This window comes from Cheilinus undulatus, linkage group 7 (genome assembly GCF_018320785.1).
Source record: "Cheilinus undulatus linkage group 7, ASM1832078v1, whole genome shotgun sequence".
In the NCBI taxonomy this organism is placed as follows: domain Eukaryota; kingdom Metazoa; phylum Chordata; class Actinopteri; order Labriformes; family Labridae; genus Cheilinus; species Cheilinus undulatus.
Window position 1 is genome coordinate 3,393,806 of NC_054871.1, and position 18,538 is coordinate 3,412,343.

General features: G+C 41.4%; 1 protein-coding gene across 1 annotated transcript; it reads right to left on the reverse strand.

The window, feature by feature from the left end:
- Positions 1 to 1,631: 1,631 nt before the first annotated feature.
- Positions 1,632 to 15,786, reverse strand: s1pr1 (sphingosine-1-phosphate receptor 1). The gene is made up of 2 exons (XM_041791624.1): positions 15,729 to 15,786; positions 1,632 to 4,402 (listed from the first exon to the last, which is right to left on the reverse strand). Exon 2 carries the CDS (start codon positions 4,276 to 4,278, stop codon positions 3,157 to 3,159), a length of 1,122 nt encoding a protein of 373 aa, XP_041647558.1. The 5' UTR covers positions 4,279 to 4,402; positions 15,729 to 15,786; the 3' UTR covers positions 1,632 to 3,156.
- Between the last annotated feature and the right edge of the window lie 2,752 nt (positions 15,787 to 18,538).

Below are 18,538 nucleotides of genomic sequence, written 5' to 3' on the forward strand. Positions count from 1 at the left end.
CGTACACTAGGCCCTGCTTACGTCCCACATCCACCCGTAAAGGTATGGACTTATATATTTAACAGATTATTCCCCCCTCCCTCTGGTAATCCAGAGCATGGCCAGGGTTGTGTCAGTCCCCCCTTTCACCCGACTGTCCACTAATTACTTGCCTCGTCTTATTTCAGCCTCAATTTCTGGCCCAAGCATGCCTGAAAGTCCTCATCAGTACTGTATATAAAAAGAAATCTGCAGGAGTGCATGTACAAAATGACACGTTTGTCCAGTGGTTCCTGGTAAATGTGACAGAATTTATACTTTTCAAGCGTTCACAGTTAGCTGCTTTCTCTGTCTTGATTTTATTTTGAAATTTGTGCCGTCTTAAGTGCATTTTATCTTCTGGTACCTTATCCACAAAAAAAGAACTTTCTAATGATTGGAAGAAATAAAGAAGTGCTGAAAAGGTCGATTTTTGATAACAGACGGTGCAGATGATTCTCCCATGTCCACTGAGCTGTGAGGTTTTTTTTTTTTTAGTGAAATGAGACATTAAGAAGTAGTGGAGGGCTTATTTTACATCACTGTGAGAGCAGGAAGATTCTTATATAAGTAGCATCCCTGCTACGGTAGCTTAACTACTTTTGCCCCTGAAAAGAGCAGAACAGTATCATCGCCATAACGTGTAAACACTGACAGCCCTAATTATGATGCTGTTGCTCGTTTAATTTTCATACATATTTTAAATCTTTTGATTGTTTGTTTCGGCAGGAATGGGCCTCCATACTCATGACTGAATAAAAAAAAAAAAACATAAATCTGTTTGTTTTTTTTTACAAATCAACAGTTTTCCCCTCTGGTTACAGATATAAATTAATCTGACTAAGCTGACATCTCTACTGAACACAGACAGAAAATAAAAAAACACATTCTGACCAACAGTTTCTACGGAGGCCCTAGAGCAGGGGTGTCAAACTCAAGGCCCGGGGGCCAAATTGGCCCGTGGTACAGTTATACCTGAGCCGCAAGACCATTAATATTTTTATTATAACTGGCCCACTAGTATGAGGTCTGCAGAGTTCCTCAGTATAAAAATGCCAACGAAAATGATTTAATGATGATTTAATGACTTATTACTATAAATATTACTTTGTTATGTAATATTTAGACCTTTTAGACTCACAATTTTAAATTCTAAGTCATATTTTCACCTTTTAAAGTTGTAATTTTTAAATGTATTCTCAGATTTTTACATTTAAAACTCACGATTTCAATTTTATCCTATATTTTGACCTTAAAAAATTCATGAATTTGACTTTTAAGTCATATTTCTGCTTTTAAAATGTATTAGTTTGAATTTAATTTCATATTTTGATGGCTAAAACTGATTTTATCTTATATTGTGACCCTACAAACTCATGATTTTGAATTTCTTAATCATATTGACTGATAAAACTTTCTATTTTCCAGTTTTGTCTTATAATTTGACCTTTAAAACTTATGATTTTGACTTTTTAATCTCATATTTTTGATTATAAAATGTCTTATTTTGAATTTTATTTCTTATACTGATGGATAAAACTGATTTTATCTTATATTGTGACCCTTCAAACTCATGATTTTGAATTTCTTAATCATATTTTGACTGATAAAACCATGATTTCCAGTTTTGTCTTATTATTTGACCTTTAAAACTTATGATTTTGACTTTTTAATCTCATATTTTTGATTATAAAATGTGTTATTTTGAATTTTATTTCTTATATTGATGGATAAAACTGATTTTACCTTATATCGTAACCCTTCAAACTCATGATTTTGAATTTCTTAATCATATTTTGACTGATAAAACCTATGATTTACGGTTCTATCTTGTATTTTGACCTTAAAAACTTATCATTTTGAATTTTTTTTGTATATTTGACTTTAAAACTCATGATTTTGACATTTCATCTGATAATCTGAATTTTAAAGTGTATTATTTTGAATTTTATCTCATGTTTTGACAGATAGAACCCATGATATACAGTTTTATGTCATTTTGTCTCTTAAAACTTATGATTTTGATTTTTTTCTCATATTTTGATTGATAAAACTCATGAGTTCCAGTTTTATCTCATTATTTGACCTTTAAAACTCATGATTTTGACTTCTTTAATCTTATAGTTTGAATTCTAAAGTGTATTATTTTGAATTTTATCTCATATTTGGACCTTTAAAACTCATGATTTTAAATTTAATTCGTTACTGATGATACGATGATGACAGTTTCTGGTTAAATGTTGACCCTGTTAGGCCCTCGGGTCAGTCCTGAATCCAGAATCTGGCCCCTGCTGTGATTGAGTTTGACACCCCTGCCCTAGAGGGACATGGAATAAAAAGAATGTGGTTAAAATATGTAATATGAAACAAATCAAAGCTCATGGGAAGACTTCTAGTGAGCAGAAGAAAATTTAAAGGGACCGTTTAAATGTATCTTCACATCCACAGCCCCATGGAACATCACTTTACATTTTTTCCCATGTCCACCTGGGGCCCCTTTAAGTTTCTACAGCTTTACAAAGTTAACTTTTTACAGAATATCTTAAAATCTCAGAGAGTCAGAGATCAGCTTCCTCTGCGGCACCTTTTCAAAATAAAAGATAAACATTAATTTTAACTTCACATTTTTAGTATTTATCATTTCAACCAAAAATCAGCTGATCTCTGACTTCCTGTTTGACTTTCATGTGAAGTTTTGATAAGAAAAGTGGAGAAAAAACATTTGTATGAATTAATTTGTACTCCTTAAATATTTCAGCGCTGTGTTTACGTTCTAAAGGTTCTAGAGGTTCTTAGAGGGTCAGTACAGCCAGTTTTCTACGTTCTAGTCTCACACCGGTCTCTTCTTCAGATCAGCTCCACCCACATCAGCTGATCGTCCTGCAGGCCGGACTGAAGTGACTTGATGTGACTCGATGTGACTCGTAGAGGTGTGAGCGTCTTACTAAGTGCACAGCATCTTCATCTGAGGGTCCACTGGTCCCAGTTAAACCAGTTCAAAGTCTCCATAAGTGCTGTGAGAGTGTATCAGCTGAGCTCAGTTCAGTTCAGTTGTGACGCCGCCGCCGTGCGCCGTTCATGCTTCCTGCCGAATCAAACCCTACGTCTGAGACTCTACGACTCGTTCACAGCGAGCGTTTAGGACGAGGAGGTGACGTTCCCTGAGGACGCCGCTGTCGTCTCCCTCTGCGAGTACTCCGCCTCCTCTTTGTTGGGATGGGAGGAATTATCCGACTTACTGCGGCTGAACTCGGCCCCCATGATTGGCCCCGTGAACTTGGGCCTGGGGCGGAGCCAGGCGGTGCAGCACAGCAGCGTCTTGATGAAGGCGCGGCGCATCTCATTGCTGGTCAGCGTGTAGATGAGCGGGTTCATGGCTGAGTTGAGGACGGCGAGCGCCAGGAACCACTCGGCCTTGTAGAGGATGGGACAGGTGAGTGTCTCACAGGCGGCGTCCAGCAGCAGGAGGACGAAGAGCGGCGCCCAGCAGGCAATGAAGCAGCTCAGGACGATGATGACTGTCTTCAGAAGCGCCATCGACTTCTCGTTGCTCTTGATGTTGGCCCCAGCGTTCCCGCGCCCGTTGGTGACTTTACGGAAGACGAGCTTACGGCTGCGCGTGCGAACGAGGGCGTAGATCCGTGCATAGAGAACGACAATGGCCATGAGGATGATGCTGAAGACGGTGGTACAGAACAGGATGTAGGTCTTATGGTAGAGCGGCAGCACGGTGGAGCACTGCGTCATGCTCCCGATGCAGTTCCAGCCCATCACAGGCAGACCGCCCAGCACGGCGGCGATCATCCACACCGTGCTAATGAGCAGGAAGACGCGGAACGTGTTCCCGTTGTTGTGCAGCTTCATCTTCAGCATGGTCAGGTGGCGCTCAATGGCGATAGCCAGCAGACTGAAGACGGACGCCGCCAACGCCACGAACATGCTGCCCTCCCTGAAGAACCACTGTGTGGGCGTCAGCTTGTAGGTGTTGGCGCCCGACAGCAGGATGTTGGCAGTGTAGACAACACCGGCCAGCAGGTCAGACAGCGCCAGGTTCCCAATGAAGTAGTACATGGGTTTGTGGAACTTCTTGGTCCTCCAGATGGTGGTGAGGACCAGAATGTTCTCCAGGATGATGAAGCAGCACACAATGATGAATACCACTGAGTCGGCCTTCAGGCCCGAGTCCTGCGCCGTCTTACGGAACTTTCCGGTGTAGTTGTAGTGCTTGGCGATCAGGTCGGAGTAACTGGACTCAGCCATGGCCTGCGGCTGCAGCAGGGGTCCAGCAGGGGGTGCTGCGTCCTCAGATTCAGTCGTTCATGTCAGGAGGAGACCGTGAAGAGGGGAAGAGGGAGTCCAGGAGCTGGAGGGCGGAGACATGGTCCTGCAGGGAGAAAAGACACAGTCAGAGACTCACATCTGATCAGTGATTGGCCTCTTTAACGCCCTTAAGATGAACTTTTAACCCCTCTTTATGTTTGCTAAGAGGCTGACTGAAAGAGGAGGTTTCGAATCTGCACTTTCATCAGCCTGAAATAGATCTATTACAAACTTGAGGAGAGGATTTATAACCGGCACCCTAAAAATTAAAATCTACAAATAATCCACTCAGAGAGATCAAACTGAACCTTAAAGTCAGGCAGGAGATCAGGCTCTAACTTTACTGAGTCTGAAGAACTGGTCTTTGTCTGCTCTGAGGTTGTCAAATCCAGGTTTGCATATATCGGCTAAAATCATGATAACTGGAAAATTATACGAAAGTGTGTAAATGCAAACTGACTGTTGTGCTTTTAGTCAAATCTTGGAGTGCAACTATGCATCATGACTACAACTATACAGCAGCTGAAGCTATAGGAACGTGTTTTAAAGAGGCTGTTCTGTAGCTCACTGCCATTTCAAACCTGGGTTGATGTGTGGGTGGAGTTTCCCATCATGCCGTTGGGCAGAGTGTTAGATATGTTTAATATGAGTTTGCTTGTGTTTGGATGTTGTACACCTTTCTCTGCTGGGGTTATTTTGCTCCTGTTTCAGGAAATTGTCACTGTTTTTGATGTGAAGCACATTTGCACCATGAGTGAAGTTATCCACTGAGGTAGAGTTCCCTCCTATGACTTTAGCTGTTCCTAAAGGACACATTATGTGTAATTTTCATCTGTATGGGTAGTATTGATAGGAGGTTGATTCTCTGCTCTGTTCTAGCCAGAAGAGATCTGCTTTGACAGCAATTTCCAAGAGTTACTGCAGCTCTTATCATATTCTAAAACATACTTTCAAAAGTATAGTTTAACTGTAAGTAGAATGGACTAAAACAGAAACTTTTAAAGCAGTGATGCTCAACGTGTGACTCTTTTACAGTGCTTAACAAATTCATTAGACCACCACCCAAAGTAAGCTTTATGCCACAGCTGCATCATGAAGTGCTTTAATGCGGACTCTGTCATTTTCAGTCAGCTCTCCACGTTTTACCATTTTGAACAGGAATGAGGAATTTCAAACTGAATTCACCCAAATTTGAGCCGGCTCACTGGGCTTCTCTGAGAAGTCAGAAATGAATCAAGCATAACATTCAACCACTAAAACTTATTTTTCTGTTCAGGAATGAAAGTAAATAACTATAATTTGACATATTGATCAAGAAATATTAATGTGCTTTACTATTTTTCAGGTTTTTTTGTAAGTCAGTAAATTTGAAAATTCATAGATAACAATAATAATTCTATTTTAGCATTAAAAATATCATTTGGGTTAAAGAGCCTCTACATATTGGTGTATTTACCATTGCAGAAACATCAAAAATGTTTTTGGTAATTATCAATGCTGTTAATTTAGGGCAGCTGTGGCATAAACCTTACTTAAGGTCAGTGGTTCCCAACCTTGGGGTCAGGACCCCATTGTGGGTAGCGAGACACTGAGAGGGGGTCTCCAGATGCCTTAAGAAAAATAGGAACATTATAAAATTTACACTGTTTCCGCTTTGCACCAATTTTGTCAGATTTCAACCTGTTTTCGTCACTTTTTTCCCACCAATTTTGCCAATTTTAACAAATTTTCCCTCTTTAAAACCATTTTTTGTTGGTTTTAAACCCTTTCTACCACTTTTTTCCTGCCTGTTTTTGCCATTTTTAAACCAAGTCTTGCCACTCTTTGCCTATTGTTGGCTCTGTTGACCCATCATTGCCACTATTAACCCCTCTTTACCACTTTTTGTGCTACATTTCACAATTTAATATGCCCTTTTTTGCCTATTTCTGCCTCTGCCCTTCTATGCAGGTTTACATCAATTTTTCACCCCATTTCACCTAATTTCCACTTATTTTTGCTACTTTAACGCCATTTCAACCACTTTTTAAATCCCCTTTTACCACTTAATATCCGTTTTTGCCACTTTAACCAATTTTTGCCATTTTGTTTTTTTATTTTTGCCAATTTTATCCCATTTTTGGCACTTCTAACCCATTCCTGCAACTTTTAAACTCCAATTTCACCACCTTTCCAAACATTCTTTTGCCATTATTAACTCATTTTAGCCATTTTTAATGTATTTTAATTCTGTTCTAAACAAAATGATCGACATTTTTAAGAGGGCTACTTACTGCACAAATGAATTAAAAATATATTTGTTTCTTTGATAAGAGTGGTTATGATTCAGGTTAGATATAAAACACCACAGCTTAACTTCACAATGGACCATGATTCTGCTGGCACCCAGTTTGGCTGGGCCATTTTCCCCCCTAATATACGGCCCTGTCTCCACATGACTGTTCTTGAATGTGCATGGCTGTGTTCGACCACCTTCAGGTACAGCGGGGGTCCCCGGTCTCTGGCACCTTTATTTTGGGGGTTGCGGGCTGAAGAGGTTGAGAACCCCTGCTTAAGGGGGTGGTCTAATAGATTTGTGAAGCACTGTATGTCTTAATTTGAAATATTTTTCCCCCAGAAAACCTTAAAAAAGGGAAACTTTGACCTCAGAAATTAGCCTGAGCTTTAATTGTCAGCTTTTCAATTTGTCTGTATATTTCCATTGCCCCATTTGCTTTTTTTTTTTTGCCATTTTTAATCCATTTTTACTGCTTTAAGCCCACTTTTGTCACTTCTTTTTGCCACCTTTTACCCATTTTTGCCCAGTTTTTGACTCTTTTATTGTGTTTTTTACTATTTGTATTTTTCCCCATTTTCCCACTATTTACACATTTAACCTGCCTTTTGCCATTAAATGCCGCTTTTTCCCTGAATTTTAGCCACTTTTTGCTGCCTTTTGCCCATTTAAGTCACTTTCCACTCATTCTTTTGAGTGGAAAGTGCCATGCCATGCCATTTGTAACTCATTTTTTGTCACTTCTCTCCCAAATTTTGTCACTTTCTGCCCTTTTTGCCACTTTTCCTACCCCATTTTTGTCAATTGTCACCCAGTATTTGGCATTTTATGCCGATTTTGCCCCTTTTCACCATTTTTTGCTGCTTTTTGACTATTTTGCCCCCATTAACTTATGTTTATTGCCACTTTAACCCATTCACCCACTTTTCACTACTTAGATTGTGGCTCTTGCAAAGGTATTTTTTAGCAGTTTGGCTCTTTGGTTGGGTGGAGTAACGCTGTTTTAAAGTGTTGAGTAGAACTCTGAGAGTTCAGTTAACACTTTCAGTTTCTCTGTGTATTTTAACTTATTTTAGAGGTGCTACTTTACCTGAGCAGCCTGGTTGGAGATCTATTATCTTACATGAAGTAAAATTCAAATTACTGTACAACTCCTCAGAAGTCAGTCAGTACTTAAAGTAAACTTTAAATCAGACACTTTTGACTTCTACTCGAGTAGATTTATAGACCAGTACTTTTACTGGTAAAATTTAAGCAGAGTACCTGTACTTTTATCAGAGTACAATAGTCATGTACAGGGCCGGTTCTAGCTATTCTGGCACCCTGGGCGAAATTACAATATGGTGCGATTTCAGACTGTAGAGCAGGGCTGTCCAATTTGGGGCCCGCGGGCCAACTTTGGCCCACGAGCTATTATTTTTGGCCCTGCTGCCCATGTTTGAGATTTGTTTTTTTTAAATGATTATTTTCCCACTGCCAGCAGTCTAAATATTTCTTTCAATATTTATTTATTGTTGCACTTCGTCTCCTGACCACAAATTAACATTGTGTTACATCAGGGGTAGGGCGGCGCTGTTGAGCTCCTGTCAGCTCAAATCTGGAAGCCCATGACCAGAGAGTGAGTCAGTGAGAGGAGGCTGGGGTCATGGCAGAGATGGAGCGTGTGAGACAGTGGCACACTGATAAGACAAAGTTTAAAAATAGTTGGGAACATGAGTACTTTTTACTGAAACTGATTTCAAGGCGGTATGCCCAATTACTATCTGTGCCACATGGATGTTAAGTAATTTCATGCTGTGAAACACCATTAAGAATAGTGTTATTCATTTTCAAAATTACTTTGTATGAGTTATTATTTTGCAAAATTATGCTATAGGCACATTTAATTTCATGCACTGCAACATGAATGTTTAGTTTTGGGCCGTGACCCTCCACCCCGATTCATTTTTGGCCCTTCACTGACAAAAATTTGGGCAAAAATTAGGGAAGAAATGGGATTCAGCCTTGAAATGCCTCCTTGAACCTTGAACACTGGGTCCCTCATCTACAAAATGGGACCTGATACGTCATCAGAAGTCATGGACAGCATTTATGGAAAGACATGATGACAATCCTAGAACAAGTGTTTCAAATCAAAATGATCATAATGCATTAAAACAGCATTCAATTCAGATGTCTCCTAAATCATCAGTAATTGCCGATGATTCTAAAGACATTCTGGGAGATTTCCCATGACACTTTGTTTGGAGTTCGTCTCTAGAAAGCCTCCATTTGGAGGGTCATGCAGCCACACTTCGCCTACCCCTCCATTACAACAAGAATCAGGGCACCCTGCTCCGAGACGTGAACATGCATCGAGTCTGAAAACATCAAGTGGTCAGAGCGAGGGTTTTATAAAGACCGGGCCAGAATCTAGGGCAAACAAGCTTTGAGATCCAAAGATGATAAATATCAATGGGACTTATCTGGGACCTATGTATGATTAAATATCACAGCATCAGTGTTACTGTGTGTCCATGTTAAATAAATGCTAAATAAAAATAATAAAAAACAATACTTGGACACAAAATGCAGGATGGATGTGTGGTGGAGGCTGTAAAGGTGTGACAGTCAACAGCAGCAGAGACTAAAATAGCCAAAGTGATTAACCAAGTCCAGAGTTGTCCCTGCACAAAGTCAAACATGTCCAGCCAGCTGGGACTCATGAATTCTGTTCTAAAGTGGATTTTTAAACCTGCAAAAATAATAAATAGGTGTGGTGTTACAGTTCAAAATGTGACCGTGCAAAGCAGTGACTTTGATTCCAGTGCATCCACTCTTTAAACCCACATGCTGTGAGCATTAAGTCTATACGCAGAGGAAAATGTCCTAGAAACAAAGTACAGACGGCGTGGTCTGACCACCAGTCATCCGTCTGAGCTGATCTGGTTTCACTATTGATTGTCAGAGTTAATAGGAAGTTAGTCCTGATCAATGTGTTACCATTAGAGTAATCTCTTTGAGTGTTTCCATGTTAAAAGTTTACATCCAACAAATCAGGAAGGAAACAGGCCGACACACAGAGTTGGCTGGGCCCCACACAAACCCAGAAGATGGGCCCCTCACAAACCCAGAGAATGGCCCCTGATAAACCCAGAGAATGGCCCCTGATAAACCCAGAGAATGGCCCCTGATAAACCCAGAGAATGGCCCCTGATAAACCCAGAGAATGGCCCCTGATAAACCAAGAGAATGGCCCCTGATAAAACCCGGAGAATGGCCCCTGATAAACCCAGAGAATGGCCCCTGATAAACCCAGAGAATGGCCCCTGATAAACCCAGAGAATGGACCCTCATAAACCAAGAGAATGGCCCCTGATAAAACCCGGAGAATGGCCCCTGATAAACCCAGAGAATGGCCTCTCATAAACCAAGAGAATGGCCCCTGATAAAACCCGGAGAATGGCCCCTGATAAACCCAAAGAATGGCCCCTGATAAACCCAGAGAATGGCCCCTGATAAACCAAGAGAATGGCCCCTGATAAACCCAAAGAATGGCTCCTCATGAACCCAGAGAATGGCCCTGATAAACCCAGAGAATGGCCCCTGACTAACCAGAAGAATGGCCCCTGATAAACCCAGAGAATGGCTCTGATAAACCCAGAGAATGGCCCCTGATAAACCCAGAGAATGGCCCTGATAAACCAAGAGAATGGCTCCTGATAAACCCAGAGAATGGCCCCTGACAAACCCAGAGAATGGCCCCTGATAAACCCAGAGAATGGCTCCTGATAAACCCAGAGAATGGCCCTGATAAACCCAGAGAATGGCCCCTGACGAACCCAGAGAATGGCTCCTGATAAACCAAGAGAATGGCCCCTGATAAAACCCGGAGAATGGCCCCTGATAAACCCAGAGAATGGCCCCTGATAAACCCAGAGAATGGCCCCTGATGAACCCAGAGAATGGCCCTGATTAACCCAGAGAATGGCCCCTGATAAACCCAGAGAATGGCCCCTGACTAACCCAAAGAATGGCCCCTGATAAACCCAGAGAATGGCTCCTGATAAACCCAGAGAATGGCTTCTGACAAACCCAGAGAATGGCCCCTGACAAACCCAGAGAATGGCCCCTGATAAACCCAGAGAATGGCCCCTGATAAACCCAGAGAATGGACCCTGATAAACCCAGAGAATGGCCCTGACAAACCCAGAGAATGGCCCGTGATAAACCCAAATAATGGCCCCTGACAAACCCAAAGAATGGACCCTGATAAACCGATAGGATGGGCCCCTGATAAACCCAGAGAATGGCCCCTGATAAACCCAGAGAATGGCCCCTGACGAACCCAGAGAATGGCTCCTGATAAACCCAGAGAATGGCTCCTGATAAACCCAGAGAATGGCCCCTGATAAACCCAGAGAATGGACCCTGATAAACCCAGAGAATGGCCCTGACAAACCCAGAGAATGGCCCCTGATAAACCCAAATAATGGCCCCTGACAAACCCAAAGAATGGACCCTGATAAACCGATAGGATGGGCCCCTGATGAACCCAGAGAATGGCCCCTGATAAACCCAGAGAATGGCCCCTGATGAACCCAGAGAATGGCCCTGATTAACCCAGAGAATGGCCCCTGATAAACCCAGAGAATAGCCCCTGACTAACCCAAAGAATGGCCCCTGATAAACCCAGAGAATGGACCCTGATAAACCCAGAGAATGGCCCCTGACTAACCAGAAGAATGGCCCCTGATAAACCCAGAGAATGGCCCGTGATAAACCCAGAGAATGGCCCCTGACAAACCCAGAGAATGGCCCCTGACAAACCCAGAGAATGGCCCCTGATAAACCCAGAGAATGGACCCTGATAAACCCAGAGAATGGCCCTGACAAACCCAGAGAATGGCCCCTGATAAACCCAGAGAATGGACCCTGATAAACCCAGAGAATGGACCCTGACAAACCCAGAGAATGGCCCCTGATAAACCCAAATAATGGCCCCTGACAAACCCATAGAATGGACCCTGATAAACTGATAAGATGGGCCCCTGATAAACCCAGAGAATGGCCCCTGATAAACCCAGAGAATGGCCCCTGATAAACCCAGAGAATGGACCCTGATAAACCCAGAGAATGGCCCTGACAAACCCAGAGAATGGCCCCTGATAAACCCAAATAATGGCCCCTGACAAACCCAAAGAATGGACCCTGATAAACCGATAGGATGGGCCCCTGCTAAACCCAGAGAATGGCCCCTGATAAACCCAGAGAATGGCCCCTGATGAACCCAGAGAATGGCTCCTGATAAACCCAGAGAATGGCCCCTGATAAACCCAGAGAATGGCTCCTGATAAACCCAGAGAATGGCCCCTGATAAACCCAGAGAATGGCCCCTGATAAACCCAGAGAATGGCCCGTGATAAACCCAGAGAATGGCCCCTGATAAACCCAGAGAATGGCCCCTGATAAACCCAGAGAATGGCCCCTGATAAACCCAGAGAATGGCCCGTGATAAACCCAGAGAATGGCCCCTGATAAACCCAGAGAATGGCCCCTGATAAACCCAGAGAATGGCCCCTGATAAACCCAGAGAATGGCCCGTGATAAACCCAGAGAATGGCCCCTGATAAACCCAGAGAATGGCCCCTGATAAACCCAGAGAATGGCCCCTGATAAACCCAGAGAATGGCCCGTGATAAACCCAGAGAATGGCCCGTGATAAACCCAGAGAATGGCCCGTGATAAACCCAGAGAATGGCCCCTGATAAACCCAGAGAATGGCCCCTGATAAACCCAGAGAATGGCCCCTCCCTAGTTATTATGTTTTGATGGTATCAGTGTATCTGTGTTGGATCGGTAGCATTGGTGCTAGCGTCCTGACTAACAGTGTCCCCTGTTTTATTAAATTTTTTCCACTTCTGCCCTTTCATGGGGCTTTTTTACCTTTTTTTTGCCACTTTTTTCCCATTTTTGCCTCTTTTCACAGTTTTTTTTATCACTCTCTGTTTAACTGTCTCACTTTTTAATGGCTTAGAAGTCTGACATTACTTTGCTCATCATGTAGTTTATTGTTCCCATCCACATTTTTGACTTCACAAATAAAGATAATTATGTGTAAGAAAGGGGTTTACATTTTGAAACCACAGTCTCAATGACTAAAATTCATTTTTTGTTGCTTTGATAAGAATGGCTATTATTAATGTTAAAAAAAGAACAATGACAGATTAATCTGTGATAATCTAAGGTTGTCACAGATTAACTCTCCAACAGATCAGGATTTCTCTGACCTCCACTGACCCCGATTTGGCTGGGCCCCAGAAAGCTCTCCCCTTTATACCCCTTTATGGTTGGCGTTGGTTGTATACAGCCTGAGCTCTCTCTAGCACCCTCTAGTGGTATCCTCCAGTAATACATGTCACAAACAGGCAACGATATTTACAACTCATCAGCTCATGATGCAGGCAGACTCACGCAAACAGACCTAGTTTCTTAGGGGTTAATCAATAAAAAATCAACACTGTGCTTTTTTTGACAGCAATTTGACACCTTTTCCTCCGGTTGGATTTTGGGGGCATAATTGTCCTTTAGAGACACAGTAGGAGGCACTCCAGGGGAAAAAGCCAAGACAACCAATGCTGGGTAATTTTGTGTTTTCTGATAGAAAACTCCAAGCAAACTGATGCATATGTCTCCAAAACACCAGCAATCTCAGCAGTTCTAACCGCTTTAAGAAATGTTGCCCACATATCTGTGTAATTCTGACAGCATGCTCTCTCTCTGTTAAAATATGACTGACAATAATTATACACTTTTTGAAACCAACAACCATTAAAATTATGGCGGTTTGATCATTTTTAAACATGCAGTATAGACGAGTCTGACAACCTAAATAGAAGGAAATATTACCAGTGTTTTTGTGCAACCTTTGCATCTTTACTTCTTGATTATTTTTCATAATCAAAGTGGAATGCCCGGTTTCTGGTAATTGTTTCTTTTCAGACACAAACAGTTCATGCACGCTGTCTAAATTGCACAAAAACATTCACTTTTACAAATGTTGCCAACATATTTGCAATCATTGTTCTTAACAACCTCAGTATAATATATTGCCTATGTTTTTGTGCAGCTTATGCAATTTTTGTGCATTCTGTCTAAATTGCACAAAGCATTGGCAATCCTTGTTTATGCAAGTCACTTTTCCAAATGTTGCCAACATATTTGCAGCCATTGTTCTCTTCCTTTGGTTTAAATCTAAGATCATGAAGTTTCTGACCTTTTTGATACCGCCAGCCGTTAAAAGAATGGTCATTTTAAAACATGTGCTATTTAAGTGTATAAAGGAGTGAACAACCTCAGTATAAGGGAATGTTGCCAATATTTTTATGCAGTTTTTGCAATGCAATTTTTGGTACTAAAAGTGGAAAACCGCAATATTTTGCTTTTTTTCCCCTTTCTGATACAAAATAATTCCAGGTAAACTCATGCACGCTGTCTAAATTGCACAAAAACATTCACTTTTCCAAATGTTGCCAACATATTTACAACCATTGTTCTGAACAGCCTCAGTATAATATATTGCCAGTGTTTTTGTGCAGTTTATGCAATGTTTCTTGATGCAATTTTCTCATAATTAAAGTGGAAAAACTGCTCAGTCTCAGGCATTTTTTTCCTTCTAAGCTACAAACTATTTGTGCATTCTGTTTAAATTGCACAAAGACATTGGCAATCCTCGTTTATGCAAGTCACTTTTCCAAATGTTGCAAACATATTTGCAGCCATTGTTCTCTCCCTTTTGGTTTAAATCTGACTAAAGATCATGAGAGTCTGACCTTTTTGATAACACCAGCCTCTAAAAGAATGGAGACCTGCTCATTTTTACACACGTGCTATTTAAGTTTATAGAGGAGTGAACAACCTCAGTATAAGGGGATGTTGCCAATGTTTTTATGCAGTTTATGCAATGCTTCCTCAATGCAATTTTTGGTACTAAAAGTGGGAAACTGCCCAGTATTGAGCTTTTTCTTCCCTTTCTGATAAAAAACAATTCCAGGTAAACTCATGCATGCTGTCTAAATTGCACAGAAACATTGGCAACCACCCCTTCTTGCTAGTTCCACTCACTTCTCCAAATGTTGCCAACATTTTTTTGTAATTTCGGCAGTGCTCTCTATGTCTCTTTCAGTTACAATATGACTGAATATGATTGAGTTTCTGATACCATGACCATTAAAAAAATCATTTTTAAACATATGCTGTTTGTGAGTCGACAACCCCATGTTATGGAAATGTTGCCAGTGTTTCTATGCAGTTTTTAATGTTTGCATGGTGCAATTTTAATAATGAAGAGGAAGAAATGAGGACAGGACTTCTGCTTTCCTTGCTTCAGTACAGTTTGGTTTGAACCAGAACCAAATCAAAGTTTATCATTCTGCTATTTTGACATATTTTCTGTTTCTTTGCTTTAAAAATAAGACTGTATATATATATATATACATATATATATATATATATATATATATATATATATATATGTATATATATATATATATCACCACCATCGGTCCTTATTACCCAACTCTACTTGAGAGAACAATATTAAAAACTTAATTGATCTGTGATCAGCTTTTAAATGCAGAGAAACGCCTTTAGACATGTATAAATTGGTGAAATGCTCCTTTAAATGGGAGCACGTTTCAGATAAAGTCACGTTAAGAGTCAAACTTGAATAAAACACGAAAACATGACCCCGTGAACATGTCAAACCTTTATTTAGACGTTTCTCAGACATCTCTGAGTCCGTTTATCGATCTTTGATTGAATTAAATAATTAATTATTCGATCATTCGGGGTTTTCTAGAAACCGACCAAAACTAAGACACGCTCTGACGTCACTTGAGTGTGTTTAAGTTAAAACCGTTAAAAAAGACTCGGACGTGTTTTATTCCTCCGTTAAATCCGGATTTATTCCGTTAGAGCTCCGCTCCTCTCCTCTCCTTCCTCCTCATCCTCATCGATCAAACATCCCAAAGTTTATTTTATCGAACACTAAAGTCTCAGAGTTTCTGCTGAAGCGTCTCCGCAGAGCTGACTCACAAAAACGAGAAAATAAAGAATAAAGAGTCAAAAGTTTTACCTTGAGAGAGTCCGAGGAGAAAAGCAGTCCGACAGGCAGCAGAGAGCAGAGAGACCACACACACATACAGGAGCTCACGCGCACACACGCTGATGATGATGATGATGAAGAGCTGCCCTCCTCCTCAGCTCCTCTTTGTATTTCTCTCCTTTATTCGCATCCATGATGGTCAGGACTGGAGCAGAGAGGAGAAACAGACTCACCTCTGTTAAATTAGAGGCTTTAATGACATATATGTGAGATTTTCATCTTTATAGACGAGTCTCACATTTCTGCAGTGTAGGGGAGACCGGGGGCAGATGGAGCAGATTATATGAGAACAACATTGGTGATCTTTATCATAAGAAATATTAACTCATAAATGTGCAAGCTGCCTTCCACCATTGATTTGTGTTTGAAAAGCAGAGATCCATGCATTTATGATGTTTTATTCTGAAATTGACCAGACTTCCTGTTTGGGTCGATCTGCTCTGTTTAGCTTGGCATGTGCTGGCTGTGGCTCTGTGATGATAAACTCCGCCCACATCTGGAGCAGAGTGAAGGAGTACCTAGAGCAGTGATCATCAACTGGCGGCCTGAGGGCCACATCAGGTCCCCTGTGTCTTCCCATCCGGCCCCCAGAACATTATTAAATTCAGAAATATGGAGGGAAAAATAGGTTGATGTATTTAAGTTATCTTTTTTTAATTCCCTACAGCTATAGAATTAAAAAAAAACTGAGAATGATTAAAAAAAAAAGGCCGGATTGGTTAAATCCACCTGTCACCCACTATTAGCAAATATGATGTATGTTAACACATATTTTGAGTTTATTTTTGATTAAAACTATGGTTTTCTTTCGAACTCAAGTGTTTTTCTGCATGAGAATCAAAACTAAAGACCTTATTTCTCACACAGGTTTTTCTCCAATAAGGGCACACCTTAAGCCTGATGTATGCTTCTGCGTCTTGTCAATGGCATAGCTACGTGTAGCCCTCTGTGTCGACACGGACCCCTATGCTGCAGCCTGACGCGCACCTCCAAAAAATCCTAACTACTCGTCATGGTGACGCAGACCGCAAGGGCTGTGATTGGTCCACTCAAAAAGTCATTTCCTCATCCATGTCCCTCAGCGGGCGAACCAGTGTGGTAAACTCACCTGTTCTCAGCCTCGATGCATTTAGGCCTTGTACACACGTAGCTGGGTATTTTCTAAAATGAATATCCCCCTTCATTCCTTTTTAAAAAATACTTTCATCCACACCTGATCATTTACAAAAATAAAAACTCATCCACACGTAACCGGCAAATCCACCATTAAATGCTGCTCTAAGCATGACAAACCCATAGGTGGCAGTGTTTTCAGCTGGAAACCCGTGCCAGCCAATCAGAATGAACTTCTGTCATTCTGTCTCTTCCGCCAGAGATTCAAACATGGCGCAAGCTGTGACGTTTGAGAACCAAAAACTTCGTTTCCTGGTGTACACATGAAACCACGAAACTGGAGTTTTCCAAAATCTCCACTTTGGCCGGAGTTCTCAGAAAAGATCGTTTTTAGTGACGTAAAACTGCGGTTTCATGTGGATGACAGGCCTAAACGTAAAAAAATATTTGCGGTTTCCCAGATACCCGGCTATGTGTGTACAAGACCTTAGTGGTCGTACAGACCACCTCCGCAAACGTCTTCCTGTCGCCTGTGCTTCAACATTTGCAACAAAAAGAATTTGTTAGTCAATATCGATGAGCTCCAACTCCAAACACATCCGCTCCACCTCGGTTGGCATGACCGTAAGATAAATAAGGATTCGGATGTGAAACCACACACACATGCACAGCCACACGCCCTTGCGACTTTACAGAGCGACACGTCCCCTCGACGCAGAACTTCGAATGGTCAGTGACGGCATCGCGTTTACGGCATACCTATGCCGTCGATGCGATGCAGAAGCATAAATCAGGCTTTATTAGCAGTCAGTAATGGAGAACATAACAGCCCTGATGCATTCAGCTAAAATATCTCAATCGCCCCCTGGTGGCTGGCTACAGTATAGCGACTGATCTTACTTTTAGAGGCTAACAATGGCATACATTTGAAATAAAATAAAACACTTTTAATGTTAATTAGGCCAAAATGTCTCTTAATTCAGGTTTATTGAAAGTCTGGCCCCCAAAGAATCCATCAAGGAAAAACCTGGCCCTTGTACAAATGCAGTTGATGACCCCAGACTTCGAGCATGCATCGGAGACTAGCTGTGGTTTATGCAGCGTGGGTGAAGTGAAGCACAGACAGACTTTGTTGAAACTAAAGCCTCGTTTATACGACATAGTTTTGCTTTGTTTTTGTTTCCAAAAAGTTCCACGCTCAGATCGCAAGTAATCCACGTCCACAGTGAAGATTTATCTCAGTTAAGAATGTTGATGATTTGACAGCCCTGAGAATAACAGCCAGTCTTATCGAAGCACGAAAATACACGCTGGATTTATAGTTGTTTCAGTAAACTATTTCACTCTGAGCCCCTTTCTCAGATGAATGAGACTTTTCTCAGTACTAATAACAATGATAATGAATGCGTTAAACTTAACTGTATCTCTATCAATGTCAGACATAGCTCAGCCATGACCTGCACCGAAGTCAGGATGCCAGAGAAGAAAATTTTTGAGGAACATTTGCACCCAAAAATGTGAACGTCATTTTCAGCTCCAAAGACCATAAATGTTAGCCAAGAGGCTAGCAACAAAGCTGAACGCACATGCATTAATGCTGATAAATCACATTTCAGGAGGGGCCATTTACTGGGCTCTTCAGGGGCCTGGGGCAGAGCAATACCTAA

Coding starts and splice junctions, on each gene's coding strand:
- s1pr1 (XM_041791624.1), bottom strand. CDS start 4,278: ATGGCTGAGTCCAGTTACTCCGACCTGATCGCCAAGCACTACAACTAC.